The sequence below is a fragment of the Hippocampus guttulatus genome, chromosome 1 (assembly GCF_054856545.1).
Source record: "Hippocampus guttulatus isolate MCC_2025c chromosome 1, RoL_Hgut_1.0, whole genome shotgun sequence".
NCBI classification, from domain to species: Eukaryota; Metazoa; Chordata; class Actinopteri; order Syngnathiformes; family Syngnathidae; genus Hippocampus; species Hippocampus guttulatus.
The window spans coordinates 30,650,022-30,670,185 of NC_141261.1; the positions used below are offsets into that span (position 1 = coordinate 30,650,022).

The 20,164-nt window shown below is 44.0% G+C and overlaps 1 protein-coding gene across 1 annotated transcript; it reads right to left on the minus strand.

Annotated features, from left to right (window-relative positions):
- Window positions 1-264: 264 nt before the first annotated feature.
- On the minus strand, window positions 265-19,738 carry LOC147211335 (XK-related protein 6-like). Its single transcript, XM_086126034.1, has 4 exons — window positions 18,731-19,738; window positions 9,138-9,334; window positions 7,871-8,288; window positions 265-6,758 (listed from the first exon to the last, which is right to left on the minus strand). The coding sequence occupies exons 1-4, from the start codon at window positions 19,303-19,305 to the stop codon at window positions 6,254-6,256; spliced, it is 1,695 nt and encodes a 564-aa protein (XP_085982160.1). The 5' UTR covers window positions 19,306-19,738; the 3' UTR covers window positions 265-6,253.
- Window positions 19,739-20,164: the final 426 nt, after the last annotated feature.

Genomic DNA, 20,164 nt, shown 5'->3' on the forward strand with positions numbered 1-20,164 from the left:
TGGGTCAGGTGTGGCAGCTTTGAACCTGTGTCTGGCCTTTCACTTTCAATTCTCTTCCGTGATGTCGGATTTTTGTCTTATGCTACAGTACATGTTTTAAATATTTTTATTTTATTTTTTTTCTTGGCGGGCTGGAAGGCAATTTCAGGCCTAAAAGATTCTCATAATGATGAGATTTTTTGTCTGTGTGTGAATACAATTCCTGAAAAGTTTATTTTTAAGCTTACTTCAAAGGAAAGGAAAATATGGCAAACATTTGGAAAATTAATTCATAATTCTTTATTTCATATATATATATATATATTTTCTCCATTGCAGACACAACAAACAATACGGTGTAACAAAAGGGAAGTACTGTATATCAAACAAGACTGACATACATACTCTTGTTTTAAAATCCAAACGAATAGTTTCTGTCGTTTACATTATTCGACGTGTCATCACGTGGTTCTGTACGTCACTGTAAATCTTTGCAGATAAATAGACTTTTATTTTCAGGAGGTATTGTAAAAAAAATAATTTGCAATACTGGCCACAGCTGAGCCATTTGTGAAAAATATTCAACTCTTTCCCAGAATGATTTGATAATATTGTAGACACAGTATAGAAAGAAACCAGCCATACACAATGCATGCTTGTGTTTCCACTGAGACATTTGGTGTGAGTTTAGATTTTTTTTTCTCCCCGAAGACAGGTTGGTTCCTGGATAATTGTGAGGTGCACCGACATTTAACATGGCTGATGACTGTACCCCTCACTCAACTTCCTTCTCCACGCATAATGTGATTAAATAAAATCTCACATTTAACCCTTCCATGAAAATTGGCTTGCTTCAAAGTTGGGACGAACCTCAAACAAGCGATTTTTACGTTTCATGCAAAGCAAGCTATGACGCTGTAGCCGCGTTGCCAGCAATTGAATCAAATTCCAGCTTCTTTGTGTGCTCCAACTGGGGGTACAATCGATTCAAATGCTTTTATTTCATTGCATGTGAATGAGTAATCCGATCGCCACCTTGGCAGAAGCCTTCCCGAAACGTAAGCGTGTGTTCAGAGACTCGTCTCATCTATCATTGTACTTCTATTTAGGACAACACGTTGGCACAGACTCCTACAAAAACACCTCTACTGTATTGTATTTTTCTTTTCTCCCCGTACATTCTGGATATTTATAGAGAACACTTACTAGCCTCGGAATGAGCAATCTATAAGTCAACTCAGCCAATCTTGAGGAAACTGACGAGTCCACGCAAAATAGCTATTTACAATCAAAGTGCCACAAGAACTCAAAAGCTACTTTAGCACATATTTAGCACAGTTTCTACAGCTATTTAATTTCCAGCTCAAGACCACAGTAGAAAAGCATTAGCCCCGCCCTCCCCCAGCCTAAAATTAAATCGTTTTTCACCCTGATGCAACTATAGTAAGTGATGATACGTTCACAATTGTGGAACAATCTTTCTTTTTTGAAATGTAGCTTCATAAAATGCGATACACACAAACATAGCCTCACATAGGCATCATATGCTTTGCAAACCCTGATCGTGGAACATTTAAGTACTAAAAGCACAAAAAGTTCTGTTTCTTCATGATAGGATGCACATTCTGCAGGCGGGGATCCCAATTTTTTCCCCCAGTTACCTTTCACTTTTTTTTAAACCCCTTCCCAGCTAATTTAAAGAATCGGTCAGTGGTTACAAATGCAAACAAGTAACACAAATGTATCCTCCTTTGCACCGCATGATTAAAAAAAAAAAAAAAAGGCAAACAACTGATATGAAACGCAAGGGTGCCCAGAAGCTGTGCAGGTGTGATCTTGCACAGCTGTGAATGCGAAGCCATACAACAGGGAAAAAACACCGCACTGAAACGGAGGGACCTTTTGCACGTACAGTGATGCAGAGTCGCCTGTAGCTAAACAGAAGCGATAAGGAGATACCTGAGGCTACAATCAAGTCTGAGCACCACACATGCAAAGCAGGACGCTTACAGTCGATCAGAGGTATTAAGACATTGACAGTTTTTGCCTTTAAAAAGCCACCACGATGGCGCTTGTATTTCAGCGGTTGCCCTAAATGATGGCCTTTTACTCATTTAAGAATTACAAACATTTGATATTTTTTTTACTTTTATTTTAATAGGACCTTTAATATACGGAGGACCAAAAGACAACCGGAATGAATTATGACAGAGAAAAGCCATAAACATCAGCAGTTGTAGATCATTGTTAAAATCTACAATCAAGAGCTTGTCTTCATATTATCCTCAATATCGGCGACCCATGTCAGAAATGTTACAATTGCCTCGCGGCGGAATGGTGTTTTTCTGACCTGAATAAAAATACAGGAGTAAACCCTCTGGAATCAGACTCTTTGGGCAGAAGAAAGTAACGTCAGTTTGTATCAGAAGGATGTGAATAGAAACGTGCGGCGAATGAAAGGATCGGACCATCGTCACCTGCAGCTTGTACCGCATCCTGTGTCACTGACATGTTTAGCTGCCAGTGGAACTGGGTCACTGCAGTTTACTGATGATGAGAGGTGTAGAGTGCTTGCCGCGCGACACACTTTTTGTTACAAAATGGATGTGGCGCTTCACAGTATGGATGAATAGTGAGTCGAAACATATTTTTGGAGGACAAAGAGAATGATCTTCAACAGTCAGGTTCTCAAGCCAAGACTGTGTGAAGTGTCTTTGTCAGTTTTGCAAACACTTGTAAATGTGATATTCTCTGCACAAAAAGGCTGCCCTTCATGAACAGTAAAGAAACCTCTTATATTAAAGTGGAAAACTGACAGTACTTCTTTGTTGTGTTTGACCTGATTTGGCTGTGAAACACCTGATTAGCTGGAGCTATCTGGATGTGGCAGAGTGGTTGTTCGGGCGGTTGCTTAGTATGTGAACATAGCACCTACCAAACACTTTACAGACAATCCACACTCACTTGGACACATAAATTCGGGGCTGGGTTTTTTTCTTTGTTATGGCACAGTATGTTGGGTTAGCACACAAACAAATCCCGACTCAGACAGCGCTTGCCATGGAGCGTGTCGCAGCAACGCCCCCCGGAGTTTCCCTTCGAAAAACGTCCACATCCACACAGAGAGTGTTGCTGCTTAAATGTGGAGCTCACAGCACAGACGGTATTTTGCTGAATTTGCCGTGTGACTGTAACCATGACGATACAACCTAGCAATCTTCACTTGATAGCACCAATAGAATCTCTTCCCAAACTGTAAAGGGGTCACCGTATGCGTTTGTGTGTTCAAGTAGTGAGGATGGGATACGTCCCATGTTGTTCTTACACTACTTTTCACCGTATGCACAAACAAATTAGCACCCTGCTCTACAGGACAAAACTGTTGTGAGCGCGTTAACTAAGCACATCTCCCTACAAGGAGAGAGTTGCATAGCAATGGTGTGTGTGGCTGCAGCCTAATGGCCACTAACTGAAGGCAGTACTCGAGTTGCACCATAAAATCCAAAGTGACAATCTGCCCTTTTGCACCTTGATGACGCTTGTATGTGTGTCACATATCTGCATGTGAACATACTGTATGACTCGATTGCATCTTCACACTGACTAATCTACTCGTCTGTTGGCAGCAAATGAACTGTAGCACCACGGAAAGTGGTATGAAATAATTCATTGGTAGTGTGGATACTTAAAATGAGTTGCAATCTCAACTGTACCTTTTCCATGGCGTCGCCCCGATAGAGCACATGACCATATTTGGCAACATAAATGAATAAGGCAGGTGAAGCCCAGTGCAAACGTAACTAAGAATGAAAGAAAAGTGCATCACATGTATAACATCACCCTCATGAGTCATTGAAAACAATAACAAAAACTTTGGACAAAATACAATACGACAGTAATTTGTATTGGAGGGAATTTGAATTTTCCCAAAGATTTAAAACATTGACTTCTTCCTTTAGCAACCCCAAATAGTTGTTCAATAGCAACGCTATTTAAATCTTTGTTTATGGTTCTAAGACCACCAGTATACATTTGGTCAGTTTTAGTCAATGCAAACAAAAAGTAGCTTCAGGTTTAACGTCAACATTGTATTTTCATTTTTGACTCATTTGAGCTCTTTTGTGTGCCTGTTCCCCAGACAGCAAAAATAATAATGTCCGTATGTATTCTTCACGTTGCATCATGTTTAAAAAAAATAAAATAAATCTTTTGATTCCAAAAACACTCCCGAACCAGTACCACCCCTTAATTCAAAGACTCTCTGTTTGCGGTCATCATGACGTGCTCATGCGGCTGGCGCACTGACCAAGTGTGCTCAAGAGATGACTAAGGCTCTGTACACATGTTTTCTCCTGCCAATGTAACAGCTTGGAATTAAAAAAATAACAAAAATAAAAAAAGCACAGCTTATCTGTAGGTGGCTTTCGATGAGTGGGTACTCTCATGCGTCAAGAGACGAAAAATCACATAAATAGGCTTACATTTGCTCTTGTTGAAATTTCCTTTTGGTCATGATCTAGCATTTGTTGAATATATTTGCTTGAACTCCATATTATGTCGTCCATCTTATTTCAGACATCGGGCCCTGTTTTCGTAGACAGGTGCACATGCGCTTGGCGTAGAAATTGGTCTATCTTCATTTTTGTGATAGGGCAAGTTTAACTTAGCGCCTTTGAGAATTTGGCAAACCGTTCTGTGCCCCGCTTGGGCATCCCAGCTGGCTGAAGGCATTTTCTTCCACACGCCCCTGATAATTTGGTGAGAGAAAGTAGACAACAATTTAGACCAGATCAAAGCAAAGAACATTGTGTGTGTCAATCCCTCTGAATCATTGTAGAAATTAATTGAACAAATGATTATCATCTTAAATATATTTCATAAAAGCACATTCCTGACCGGAACACAACTATGGTTTTGTCACATACGGACACACGATCGGGGTAGAAGGCGGTCTCCAATGGCCCACTTTATAACGACACACTTTATATCCGGGGTGTCAAACTCATTTTTGTCGCGGACTACATTGTAGTTACCGTTTCCATTGGAGGGCCGTTATAAATTTTGGGAAACCGTATAAATGTTTAATCCCCTCCACATATTACATACACAGCGCACAACAAATTGATGGATATCTATTTTTAAAATCAGAAGTCAAGAATAATGACTGTTATTGTGATATACATGACAATTTGAAATTTTGGTTTAGACTTTAGCAAGCATCATGGAACTTGACATGCTTGATTCGCTTTCGCGGGCCACATAAAATGATGTGGCGGGCCAGATCTGGCTCCCGGGCCTTGACTTTGACACCTAAACTTTATATAATCTGCAAGTAGAGATCCTGTGGTTCATTTTAAATGTACTTTGCACGCGTCGCTCTCATGGTTGGACTCCAGCGAGTCCTTCCATTATGTAGACCATGCGCTTCTTGTGCTCTGAATTTAAAGGGAATGAGGCTTCCTTTGGATGGCAATCAAGTCGGCTGCGTTGCCTCCCACAACGGCGCGAATGCCCCCTTCCAAAAGAAAGAAAACTCCAACCATGCAAACAGTTAAATTCCGTTTTGCGCTAGACTTGACCCTGGGCATGAAAAGAGGGCCCCATTGTCTTAAGATGCCTCCTCTAAGGATAACAGGGACGACAGACATCATTTTTTCTCCCTTCCTCTCCAGTTTGTGATTGCCCACCATACACATTCATTGGCAGGAAATTTGAGCATTGGCTCAAATTAGTCTAGTCTATGGAACTCAGATTTTTTTGAAAGCCATCCGATTATTTTTTTACACATCCTTTTTTGAATGACAGTAGCGATGTTTTGGTTGCTTGTATAGAAAGGGACTTAATCCCTGCAACAACCCAGGTTGACATTAATTTACATTGCTTTTTTTTTCACTGTCTCATCTTTGTAGAGGTACTTGTGAATTTGTGTGTGATACAATAGAAACAGTGGGGAACAAATAAATCTGGTGTGAATATGTTCATGTTTCTGAAACTGACACATGGAAAAAAGAGAGGAGGAGTTCTCAATGGACTCCCACTGAGGCAGCTTGTTGAGTCAGGGCCAGGGGACTTGCAGGTTGAAGGTGCTTGCAAGGAATGTGCGTGTTTTTATGAGGGTGTGTGCATTGAAGTATGACAGATTGCTTGAGTGTCTCTGTGCTTATACCAAGTGTGACGTGTGCGTTTCTTATTCCTCTCTGAATGTGACCATCCATGAACACCAACATGTCTCTTCACAGTGTGTGTTGCGTGCGCACTCATTGGTGTGTGCGTGTCAAAGCGAAGACTCGTACTGTAGAAGTTCGTACAGCAGGGGTCCATCGCGGTAGCGGATGCCCACTGCGGCCGGTGTGATGTACTGCAGGATGTTTATAGTCCTTCGCAGGCGTCTGTCAACGTAGTGGGCATCCCACGCCGGGTAACGTTTCCTGGGCATGTCGATCTTTATAAGTGGGCCCTCGGGCTTGGAAGTGGGGGGCACTGACCTCACCTGGAAGACGGGAAGACACGTCTCAGCCACATCCTCTTCTGTCTGGGACTTGGTCATGTGTGCAGGTGTAGGTGGGGCGGTTGGTGGTGCAGAGGGGGGAAGGGGAAGACCCCAAAGCAGCTGGGCGCAGCAGGAGGAGGCGGGGCTTGGGTGGAGGTGGGCAGTGGCAGGGTGCAGGAAGCCGTAGTACAACAGCATGACCAGAACGCCGCCAGCAAACGTCAGGTAGACGCCGCACAACGCCGGGACGGCGTATGAGTCGGTCAGCACGGGGTCCCTGTAGGTGTACCTGCGTGTGGGCACAGTCATGTTAGTACTTACTTGATATAGGTCAATAATTTTGGTGTATTTTAAAATCTTGACTCAAGCCGTATTTTACACTCTTGCATTTGGTTAAATTACACCTAGTCTGCGACTATCATCTCTTGCCTGCCTCATCACCTCGACACCACTTGTTATCAGGTCACAGGTGAGCTGACTTTGGGTAAAAAGTGGAGCACACCTTGCCTGTGCTGCTTTCCGATACGTCCATCCATTTTTTAATCCGCTTCTGCTCAAGAGGGTCGCGGGTGTGCTGGAGCCGATCCCAGCTGTCATCGGGCAGTTGGCGAAGTATACCCTAAACTGGTTGCCAGCCAATCGCAGGGCACACATAGACGAACAAGACATCCGCGCTCACACTCACACCTAGGGACGATTTCGAGTGTTCCATTAACCTGCCACGCATGTTTTCGGAATCGAGGAGGAAACCGGAGACAACCCACACAGGCACAGGGAGAACATGCAAACTCCACACAGGGAGGCCGGAATCGGAACTGAACCCTGCACCGCTGCACTGTGAGGCGGACGTGATAGCCAGTCCATCACCGTGCCGCCCGGCACCAGTATGCATATTTTAGATTTGATGTACAGTAATTCGTATTGTTTAAAACAGATGCAGGACAAACAGTGTGATGTCACATGGGCTGCACGACCAATCACAGGTTCAGTGTTTAACATGTTGTGGTTGAAGCAGGTAGAGCGATGAGCTGCATGTGCCTTTTTTAGACTGTGACTAGCAGAACTGACTCCATTCAGTCTAAAGAGCGTCCTTTGTCAGCTGCTTGACAAACAATGTGCCTATTCCCCAGAACGCAACATGTAAATCAGATGGTATGAAAAGCCAAGTGTCCTCTGTCCGTGGAATGGCCACAATCTGGTAGACACGACTTCACCAATTTATGTGAGTTATGAGTTGTCATGAGCAGGAAACGTTACAAGGAAACAACGTACACATCGAAGTGCTGCTATGATTTCACGGGGCACGGAATTTTCAACATGGGCAGAGTTCTGCTCATGTCTTGATCGCCACAAAGAGACCAGGTTGATAAGCTGTCACATTTGTTCATGTTTTGAACTCACCACAGGCCAGTGAGAATGGTGTTCTCGGCCAACACCACCGTGTAGTACGTAATCATTCTGTGTCGCGTCTGGCCCTCCTTCACGTTAAACCAGCAGAAGATGTAGACAATGCCCACCACCATGTTGAAAAGCACCTCCTCCCACTTGGACATGCAGAAATCGGTGCCCCCGTGCACCACCCAGAAGGCCATGGCGGACCAGTGGACCACCACAAAGATGCCAAAGTAGATGTGAAAGAGCGACGCAAAGAGGGCGAGTGAGAGGACGCGGGACGAGATGGTAAAGAGGCGCCAGAAGAGGTGCAGCAGGGCCCCGCGGTAGCTCATGCTGCGCTGGTCATCACGCGAGTCCCGCAACAGTTTGTGGTAGGAGGCCAAGACCCAGGCGAGAGACAGGAGCGAGGCGAGGGAGGAGATGCCTGCGGGAGACAGACAAGACTCATGCTTCACTTCCTCCGAGTTGAATCCTTTTGGAACAAAGTTTGGAGAAAGTTAAAGTGAGTCGACACAAATTTAGGTTGAGCTTGTGGGGGTTGTCTTTAACTTGAACCAAAAGGTAACTTCTTGAAAGACTCACAAGAATCACACACGGATAATAATTGGACATTACAAGATGTTTTACTCATTTGATAGTAGCGTTATGCTTCAAGTCATTGTTACAATTATCAGTATTTTTCTGAGCCGATTGGCTGCGAGAAATCATACAGCCCCTACTGCCTCATACTGAGGTGTGAGCTAAATTATAAAACCTTGAAATTGAAAATGATTACAACATGTACAACAAGAGGGTTTTTTTCTTTTGTAACGCTTCCCCCAATGTAGTTAGGATTATGTTCACAGTGCAGTGTAATGTAATTCCCATTATTTTATTTATTTTTCTAATTTACCATAAGTTTGGCTCGGTGAAATCACCTACCCGATAGTATTATGGCGTGGAATTTGACGTGAGTATGGTTTGTTGCCGTATCATGTTCACATCTCAGCTACTGTGCGCCCTTGCCTTCAAAACATTTGACATATTTTCACTTGCCGTGAGCGGGTGACCCCACGAATGACCAATTTCCTGGATGACAAAGCAAGCTCACTGGCCAGCAACGCAACACCAACACTTTAAATGATTGTGCTTTCCATAACAAAACACTCAGAATCTAAAAAGCGGCTGCATCATCACCCAAATTCCCAAGCACAAAGGGTATGAATCGCATTCGCACAGCTCTTGTGTGTGCTCTTTTTGCGCGCCATGTCAAGGTATCTCCTCGTCCACCTACACTGCAGTGTCTCGGCACGGTTCTCCTGGATCATGATGCACAGTTGCAGGACCAGCTGAGGCGCCGACTCCAGGAAAGTCTCCAGCAGCCGAAGCATGTTGACGTCTGCATACTCGAACATCATGGCCCAGTACCAGCGGCGCTGGTGCTCCTTCTGCCGCCGCGACATCAGGCCAAGGTAGAGTGTCCTGATGTACCTGCAGCAGTCAGAGGTAATAAATAGACTTAACTAATCAATTCATTAGGATCGTACTGTATACCTTAACCAGCTGGTTTATATAGAGATGATAATAGCCAGTTTTGACAAATAATTTTGAGTGGAGATCACAACTACATTCTTCTCTCACAACATCATTTAGTGTGTTGTCGTCTCTCTGAAGCCAGAAATGATGATTGAATCTTTCATTGCACCTCATTATAAAGTGCAGTGTGTAGGAGAAGCATCTTGCATGACATTAAGTTATCCGATTTTGCAAATATTATTAACGGGAGTTGGTTTGTTATGATAAATTATGATACAACTAAAATTAAAAGAAGCATATTCAATGAAACTTTGGAAATGAATGAAATTCACTTGACCTAAAAAAATGAAACCAGGTCATATTAGGCAGAGCGGTAAAATTGTACATTTCGCATGCATGTACCATGTACACTATATCGATGAAATTTGCCACGCAAATAGCAAATAATATCAAGCAGAAATGTGGTTCCGCATTTTTCCATTCTATCTTTCTTCAGGTCGAGCATCCTTTTGCACTTCCTTTCCCCTATTTGAACCAGATCAACGACAGAGATCATTTAAATGGGAGAAGCATGAAGATGGGCGACACATATTTTGATGCTTTTTTTCGTCCTGTGAATAACCATGCAGACAAGCAAAAGATGCTGGATACTTTGTTGTTAAGATACAGTTACGGCTCGTGTGGGTGAATGTAGGATTTCAATTAAAGTGCCCTTGGGCTCTTAGTCACGAGTGCATGTGTTTGTGTGGATGTGTGCGTACTGTGTACTACAATGATATTTTCCGTGTGCATAGGCGTCAGTGCACGCTTTGATAGCATGTGTTGCCATTAAGAGTCCTCTGCTTTGCAAAAAGTAACAGTTACATCCACATAGCATGAATAATACAGCATCCAAAGTGGATATACATGCACGCCCTGAGAGTAGCATGGATCCTGCTTTGACCTTTTTCATCAAAATGTGCTTGTGACCTTGACTCGAGAATTATTGCGATTTTTAAAAAATATATATAATAAAGACTATGATGTTTGGCTGGGGCGTAAACACAACACAACAGCCTTTTGGTTTAAAGATGGAGTAGTGGGTCACCCTGACAGCTGCTTGCATTCGATAATTACAAACAGTAAGTGTGGATCTTCTGCATCAACCCTCCCCCAAGCACTTTCCCTTTTCTTCTCCCATCCCCCTTTTACTGGTATTGTGCGCAAGTAACCTTTTCCCGCCTCATCCTCTTCCCATCTCATCCCTTCCATTCTCTTCTTCCTCCCTCCTCCCATTCGCCTCCATCCACTCTTTTCGACTTTCCCTTCTTCTCACTTCCTTCCTCCCTCATCTCTTTCCCCTCCTCCATCCTCTCCACAGCCTCTCTCCATCTCTTAACGATCCATCTCAATCAGTCTGAAGGCTTTCCCCTGCCCCCTCTCTCCATGTTCCTCCTCTTTTCCTAGGTAGCACAGTCCATTCAGCAGTGTGAGAGGGGTGCTCGCAAGTTGGAGTGGCTGGAGTTGGCGTGCGTGTGTGTGTGCGTGGACAAGTAGAAGGGTGGTCGATTTAACCCTTAAAACTGGCCAAGCTGAAAAGCTGCACTGGTGTTTCTCCTCTCAGCAGGAGGTAAACAAACACACATGCGCACACAAACACAACAGCATAGCTGCTACTCAAGCTTCTGTCTGCCCAGAGGCAAGTGGACACCATAAACGAATCTTATCCAAGAGTTCAGCCAGGAAGGGTATACAGTGCAGTATGTGCACTTGGCATCAGGACACCATCGACTGCAGTTTGATGAGCGACTTTATGGTGGTGTCAACGGATTTGCGGATGCATGTTTTGAACACTCGGGTGAAGAGAGGGGCAGAGCTGTCAACTGATCGAAGATGCAGGCCCGCATTACCGGCAGTAAGTCGGCTTCGTTTCCACTGAGGGTTGGACACTGCCAAGGCTGCCGTTTGTCACCAATTATGTTCATAACCTTTATGGAAAGAATTTCTAGGTGGAGCCAAGGTGTTGAGGACATCCGGGTTGGTCGTCTCATGATTACATCTCTGCTTTTTGCAGATGATGTGGTACTTTTTGCTTCTTCAACTCTCACCGGAGTGGCTCACAGCCGACTGTGTAGCAGTTGGGATGAAAATCAGCACCTCCAAATCTGAGACCATGGTCTTCAGTCGGAAAAGGGTGGAGTGCCCCTCTCCAGGGCGGGGATAAGATCCTGCCCCAAGTGGAGGAGTTCAGGTATCTTGGGTTCTTGTTTACGAGTGAGTGGAGGATGGTGCGAGAGCTCGACAGGTGGATCAGTGCAACGTCTGCATTGATGCAGACTCTGTATTGGTCCGTCGTGGTGAAGAGCGAGCTCTCGATTTATCATTTCGATCTACTTGTGTGTTCCTACCCTCACCCACCGTCACAAGCTGTGGGTCGTGACCGAAAGAATGAGATGCCGGATACAAGGGGCCAAAACGAGTTTCCACTGCAAATTGGCTGGGCTTTCCTTTAGAGATAAGGTGAGAAGCTTAGTCATCCTCCACATTGAGAGGAGCCAGATAAGGAGGCTCAGGCATCTTGTCATGACGCCACCTGGACGCCTCCCTGGTAAGGTGTTCCAGCCATGTCCCCATTGGAGGAGGCCCCGAGGAAAACCCAGGACACGCCGGAGAGACTATGTCTACCGGTTGCCTTGGGAATGCCTGAGAGAGCTGGACGAAGTAGCTAGGGAGAGGGAAGTCTGGGTTTCCCCGCTTCAGCTGCTGCCCCGTTGATTCAACCTCGGATAAGCGGAATAGACTGAATAAAAAAAATGAAATATTCACACTTGAGAAAAACTCTTAATCAAAATATGCAGAAGTCCAACTTATTTTCGAGGAATACATTTAGGTAGCGCCTTCCATTTAACCAGAGTTTGAGCAACACAAGCTTGTCATCCTGTTCTGAAGACTGTTCAATTCAACAGTAATTTGATGTCATGCATTGTGTGGTGACCTGTAAATAAAGTAAGTCTGGAGCATACGGAAGCTAAATTCTAATACTATCCATCCATCCATTTTCCGAACCGCTTGATCCTCACTAGGGTCGCGGGGGGTGCTGGAGCCTATCCCAGCCGTCTACGGGCAGTAGGCGGGGGACACCCTGAATCAGTTGCCAGCCAATCGCAGGGCACACAGAGACGAACAACCATCCACGCCCACACTCACACTCACACCTAGGGACAATTTAGAGCATCCAATCAGCCTGCCATGCATGTTTTTGGAATGTGTGAGGAAACCGGAGCACCCGGAGAAAACCCACGCAGGCCCGGGGAGAACATGCAAACTCCACACAGGGAGGCCGGAGCTGGAATCGAACCCGGTACCTCTGCACTGTGAAGCCGACGTGCTAACCACTGGACTACCGGGCCGCCCATTCTAATACTAATGGACCCTCATTCTATCACATTAATGATTGGCAAGCTATTCACGTGCTACAAAAGCACACACATTTCAACTAAGGTGATATGACACACAGTAGCAGCCCAGTTCAGCGAGTTCCCATCAAAGGCAATGCAAGTGCATTGAGAGTAAGTCAAAACTTGCTCATTTCTCAACCAGTTTTCACAGTTTACTTTTTTAATGCTAAAACGGAAGCTATCAATACACAATGTGCATTCTTGATTTATTTTGTTGTTGGTGTTGTTGTCGTTTTGTTTTGTTTTTGTGACATCCACGAACATGGAATGTAGCATTGCCCATACTAGTTTTGGCGCCGCCATAGGCGCAGGAGTGTCATATCTATTGTTTATATCTCAGAGGACGGTCAAGGTCAAGGTGAACTTTATTATCCACAAGGGGCAATTCCTTTTACGGCCACCAGTCAACATAAGGACACACCAATAATCCACACACACGTTAACACAACATAAAATACAATAGCACAGTATGCAGAGTGTGGTATCATGCTATTTGTAAGGGCAATGAAAACTGGTCTGAATGATTTCTTACATCTCTTTGTCCCGCACCTGGCCATGATGTATCTGCGCCCTTGAGGCTGCAGTTTGTATTCAGCAGACAGAGGATGCAATCTGTTGTGATGGAACGGGCCTTTTCTGCTACTCTCAGTCGATAAAGTGAGGAAAGATCCTGTAAATTTAGGCCTCCCATCTTACTGCACACACTGTGGTGTTAGCAATTTTTGTTCTTTCAAGCAAGGGATCCATACCAACAAATAAAAGAAAATGTTAAAACAGAATCAATAAAACAAGAATTCAAAAAAAAAAAAATCAAAGCACAATCAAAAAAGGGAACCCCAAAGATTCCTTTAAAAGTAAATTTGCTGAGTGGCCGAAGCACAAACAGAGTCAATGTGGGCATCAAAAGTGAGCTTGGTGTCAAGAATGATCCATAACTATTTATAATTTTTAACTATCCCAACAGGTTGGCCATCGATAAGGACATGAGAGCAAGGAGAAGACTTACTTCTAAATGAACATTTCTTTTCTTTAAAAAAAACAAAACAATGATTTCTAAGAAAGAACGATCACACCAATCACGAAAAGCACCAACCACATTACCATCATTATTTAAAAGTGACACAATAACAGATTCATCTGCAAATTTGATTATGAATCTATCCACTTGATGACCCTGACACTCATTTGTACATAAAACAATTAAAAGCGGTGAGAGAACACATCCCTGTGGGGATCCGGTGGAAGATAAAAGAACATCTGAAAAAACATTAACACTCACTTTCTGGGTCTGTTAAAAATGTCCATTAGCTGGCAAACTAGAATCAGGTCAACGTTGTGAGGACTGGTGAGCTGATCTGCTGAAATGTGAGGTTTTATGCAAGTAAAAGCTGAAGAGAAATTCATTTTAAAATAGGCCGCCGGGTTCCGAGAATGCATTGCGTAGTGCATTTAATTCATGACGTTGTAAGGACAGTAATCCTTGTCATATTTGTGTTTGTGTTACTCGTAGTTGAATGTGCGTCATATTTAACTGCCAGATTTGTTTCATTTATGCTACACGATGTTTTGATTGTTTTTAAAACAAACCCTAATTTTAGGTTGAAAAAAAAAATGACATCCAGGTCAATTTTGATTAAGCATTAATATAAACCTTACATACACTTACGGAAAATGTATCTTAATGAGCAAGCATATCAAAGGATTGACGTGGATACAGTTCACATTAGTAAAAGTGCACATGCCATTGAGTTCCTCCTTGATACTAAAATGGCCACATGAGGGCACCTTGGTATCGGCCGCCATTTCGAGTCCCCAATATTTGTTATCTTTCCCTGCCCATCCTGAGTGAAGTGAGTTGAGTTCACGAGCACCATACTGCGCTCTTATCTCAAAATTTTGTTTGCAAGTCAATGAAAAATTAAAATAAAATAAATACTAATCAGCCGGATAACAGCTTGTATCTAAAAAAAACCCTTGCATTTCAAGGCATCACTGTAGAATTATAACGGCCTCGACCAGGGGTTTCAAACTCATTTTTGTCGCGGGCCTCTTTGGAATACGGAGGGCCGTTGCGACAGTGAAACCGAATAAATGTTTAATCATCAACTCATATAATTACTTGTACGCAACAAATTGGTGGATTACTAGTTTGTTCAGTTACAGTAAATATTCTCTAGTACGGACTCGTGTTTGCGCTGTCCAATTTGTCCTGATAACAGAAATTCCTCATTTGGGAAATGAGCATGGTACATGTCCTTTATGAACCTGCAAGGATGTTGACAAAATGCACGTGTAACAACACAATCAATAAAATACAAAGATATACTGTCCAAAACTGTTTATATAACAAAAACTGCAATACAGGTGTATCCCCAAAAAATCACAACAGTAAAATACATGCAGTATTTTAATGTTTATTTTTTTTCTGTCTTGGGAAAAAAATGTGTATTTTGGATTGTTTTGTTGGATGCATTCTTTGGTTTATGACAATGTTTGCCTGCATGTCATACAGTTTTCTTGCTAGTTGCAAGTAACTGTCCCGTTGATCACCGATGTCTGGTAATACTGAAGGATTTTTGTTGCCATTTGCATTGCTTCCTTGCTGGATGGTGGCTTGTCATCAGGAGTTGAATCGATGCCTTGTTTTTTAAAGTTGCGTCTTTCCGACTCCAAGTGTCTGCTGGATCTTTTTAACTTTGTGTCCAGCCTCGCTCAAACGGATGCATTTCACTCGCTCCGCTCCAGTCGTTACAGTTCTTCTACGTTTCGATGCGATGATCTACACGACGTAAGTGAATAAAGTTAAAATCTTTCGCAATTACAGTAAAACGCACGCCAATAAAAAGTTGTTTACACGTCTTCGTTTCGAATCTGATGAATGAAAACGGCGAAGCGAACACGTTTCTTCGGTCATGTCGAGTGGGTGCTGCTTTTAAGCTAGTGCCGCGTTCTCCAGGACGTAAGTGAATATTAAAATCATTCACAATTACAGTAAAACGCACGGCAATAAAAACTCACTTGCACGTCGTCGTTTAGAATCTGATGATCGAAAAACGCGAAGTGAAAACTTGTTTCTGCGTCAGTCTTTTCCGTCGCATCGGGTGGGCGTTGCGTGTATTTAAGCTCCCGCGGCATGACACCTCCATCCGGGTTACGGGTAATGGAATTTCCGCTTACGCAAGTTCCGGTAACACGTAATATCGTAGTCAAAATGTTAATGCATAGGTTTTTTATTCCGGGTGAAGGATATTCCTTTCCATAGAATTCCGGGGATGGGAATATTTACTGTATTGTTCAAGTGAGTGTGAACAGGGTAGCAAATTTCTTGCAAAATCTCAACGTTATTGCACATGACAATTCGACATTTCGGAACAGATTTTAGCAAGGATCATTGAAGTTGACACACATGATTTGCTTTTGCGGGCCACATAAAATGACGTGGCAGACCAGGACTTGCCCCCGGGCCTTGAGGTTGACACTAGTGGCCTAGACAATCTGATTGTTTCTTGACAATTGCACCAGGTTGTTTGTGGTACATTGAAAGTAAATTGTGAATCCTCAAAATGTCCTTTCTCGCTAAGAACACTGGGGGTTTGTAGTGCCCTTGCAGCGCATCGGTAGGCGCTCGGCAGGGAGTCGCTGACTGTGATTGGTTCGACATCAGTTCAGTCGCGTTCTGACATCTTGCTCAGTGTGCATTGGGCCTGAGATCAAGTACACCCATGACATGACAGAAACACTGACTAAAGAGAAAGATGTGTAAAAGAGCAGCTCTTTTCCACTTCAATGCTTTTACCTATTAATTACAATTGGCCAGAAACACAATATTTCAAGGTTATGAATGTCATGCAGCACAAGAACTTAGACTGTTACTGCCGTACTTCCTTTTCGTCATTGAATTATTTTATATTCTGACCTAGAAGTGTTTTTCATCTGCATTTTTATTGTAATTATGACATTCGAGGTTATAAATGGCAAGCACTGAACTAGTTTGTGCAGCAGTGGAAAAACAAGTCGTCATGTTCAGGTGCCGCAACTTAACTTTTATTTGATTACTTTATATTTACAGCCTGAAAGTATTTCTCATAAAAATAATTACTTTAATTATTAATTATTTAAAATGATTAAAAATAAATATGACTTCTCTAATGCATTAATGTAGGTTAGTGATAGACCACAACCTAGGCCCGAATTTACATCGCCGCCATAGGAACCCAACTCCAGTATAAACCAAGAACCCTCCGAGTCCATAACCTATCTATCAATGTGTGCATGTAATAACGTGTACATGCATGTGTTTGTATGTACCCCACAAAAACTATAACCTACAGCATGCACACTGACACTTTTAGCCACCCGCTCACCAAGCACACTGATATGCACATACACGTTTGATGCTGTCCATGGTGCTACCCTTTTTTGCACAGCTCCAAAGGGGGTCTAATAATCTGTAAAACGCTTATCCAGTTTTTGGGGATGATTTGTAGGCACAGTTCATTGGGAGTTTTCACACAGACATGGAAGTAGTATCTATTAATTGAAGCGTGAGGAAGCCTGGAGAGAGGCTTGCTCATCGAGCTGTCGTAGTGAAGCAAGCTCTTCTCCCACTCAGCTTTATCTACTCGACAGCACACTTCTCCTTCAGAGTGGTGGACCGAAGATTGCCCCAATTTAGGAGAGTTAGTCGCCTGATCGATTTTTTTTTCTTGTGACTATAATTTTAGGTAGGAGCAAGCTTCAGGTTTCCCTGAAACGCTATTTGAGAGAAGTGAAAAAGCAAATGTTTAGCAGTTCAGTGCCTGAATCCTGTTTGGAATACTGTATGTTCTCTATTATCTACTCTTTGGGCCCACAGTGTAGTTTAGTGACGAAGTGAATGGCATTTGTGGTCGTGATGTAGTTAGCATCCGGGGCGAGTATACACTTAAGATCAAAGCAGTGCTGGGAAGATTGAAGTCATTGAACAAAGGGCTACATCAAGGATCTACCGAGAGTGCAGTGGGTTGGTGTTGGTCGACACGCCATTGTTGTTTTTGGGAGTTGGGGATGCCCAAGTAACAACACAAGGGGTGAATTCTTGACTGATACTTCAACAGTACTCAACTGCAAAGTAACTGGTAAATTTCCAGTAAAATAGTAAAAGAGTAGAAAGCTTCAATAAGCATGAATAGCGTAACATGCCCAGCATGTTGTTGACTTTCAACTTGTCCAAATATCAACAAACTAACTTTTGACATATATTCATGGGCGGAAACTATGCCCACGAGGGTGGAAGTGATTAAATACATGATTGGCATATGTGCAAGACTACAAAAAACAAAAAAATCAACAAAAACATAGCGACAAATATTAATCAGAGATGGCTTTATGTTTCCCTAAATGTATTTTTGACGTTGATTTTCAAAAAAAGTCTTTACGTACTTTATTTGAACACATCTGCTTTACATTTTGTTTTTTAAGTGGTTAAGCTTGTGAAATACAGATTTTACCAGGTCTTTTTTCTGATGAGCGAGAGGAAAAAAAACTGTGCTTATTTGGAATCACTGAAATAAAATAGGGATGTTTAATTACATTACTGATTAAACAATTTAGTAAGCATTTGGTAAGCAGTGTAATTTGTGGCCCAGGACCAAATTGTCCACTGATCCACAGACTGTTGGTTGGTGAACAACATACTAAACAGTGCTATCTTTCTTGATGAATACATTTTTTAAAAATTGTGGTTATTTTTAGGGGCTGGAACAGGTTTGGCATTTCACTTCATTTCAATGGGGAAAAAAAAGAATAATTTAAGTCACAATCGTCAACGATTTAAACTACGCCATGTGTAAAGGGGTGTGAGTGAAAGGCGTTTGGAGAATAGTGTGTATCAAGTGCTGTGAAACCACCACCACGCACACCCACGCCCACTTACCTCCACACTTGCCCCAGCTGGAGGATGTGTATAGTGGCCTGCCACAGCCAAATGATGGCCAGCTGCAAGCGGTCCTTGCCGGGATAGTGGCACCCCAGAGCCACCGCACCCCGCTTCGTTAGACCCTCCACCTCCCCGAGCCCCCCACCAGTGTAGTCCTGCACAAACCAGCGGAAACTCAAAATCTGGACCAGCACCGAAGGTACCAGCACGAAGAAGAGCGTGAGGCCGAACCACAAGTAGTCCCGCCTCTGGTAGTAGTCGACTGCGAGGCACAGGTCTGTGCCAACGTCCCAGAAGAAGACGAGGAGGGCCAGTATGATCCAGAGGCAGTCCAGCCACAGCTGCTCCCGGGGTGGGCAGTGAGTCTCCCGGACGCCGACCCCCGCGACGGCAGCGGGTTGGCTCCCGCCCAGCAACGAGCCGAGGCAGGCGGAGCGGCAGCCCCAGTAGCACGCCGAAGAGCGGCAGCACTGGCAGATGTGGATCGCGGCCGAGTCCAGCTGCTCGTCGGCATCGACGTCGTAAAACTGGGCGAAACCCACCCCGGCTTTACCGTCCGACTGCGCGGCCATGTTCCCCTTGCCGCTCGTACCCTCCGGTGAAAAGCACGACAGCCGCACCGTGGTGCTTCTTTTTCGTCGCGGTGTGCGGACACCGCGACGCTTTCCTGAAACCTGCTGCTGTACGCTTCCCTCGGTGTCTCCTTCCGGCCCCGGACGCGGAGAGCCATCAGAGTTCTCTCACCCGGTCCATTGAAGACCCCGTTACTAGAACCGGAGACCTTGTCCACGAGCGCTGCATCATCTGGTCATGTTGGGCGATAGAAGCCTATGACGTCATGCAACGCAATTGTTTTAATATAAAAAAAGATCATGATAATAAATACGCCAGAGCTGAATGGGCGCGCGCGCTTTGTGGTTTCGTCACTCCGTCACTCGGCTACTCTCGCATGGCTTTCCTAACTTGAACATGGGCAACATGGGCAGCATGTGCAGCCCCGGCCCGTGTCCCAGCTGGCCCGGCTGTCGGACCCCTTCCAGTGCTGCCCAGCACCGCTGCCACGCTCCATCTCTCACTCCGCCCTCTACCGGAGAACCGCACACAGTGTTACGTAGACAGTTCGTTGTCCCAACACAGCGTCCGCCATATTGAATGTGGCAGATCTGCGTGTAAACATTTGCAATGGACCTCTCTTCATAAAGCGATGGTCTACGAAGTATTCACACGCACCTGCAGTCGTGGCGATAAGTGAGTTTCGGACTTGGGCCTTCAGTGGGGAGTTAAATGACCTAATCCACCTCTGAGTAACACGATTATATCGCATATTATAAATATACAATAACACTAGATCACGGTGTGGGGTTGGGCACACAGAGACGAACAACCATCCACGCCCACACTCACACCTAGGGACAATTTAGAGCGTCCAAT

Bases quoted from the DNA above. Each gene is read 5' to 3' on its own strand.
- LOC147211335 (XM_086126034.1), bottom strand. From the start codon at position 19,305: ATGGCCGCGCAGTCGGACGGTAAAGCCGGGGTGGGTTTCGCCCAGTTT. The intron at 8,289-9,137 runs GTAGGTGGACGA...TGTCTCCCGCAG, and splicing joins CCGTGCCGAGACACTGCAGT to GCATCTCCTCCCTCGCCTCG. The intron at 6,759-7,870 runs GTGAGTTCAAAA...GCCCACACGCAG, and splicing joins ACCATTCTCACTGGCCTGTG to GTACACCTACAGGGACCCCG.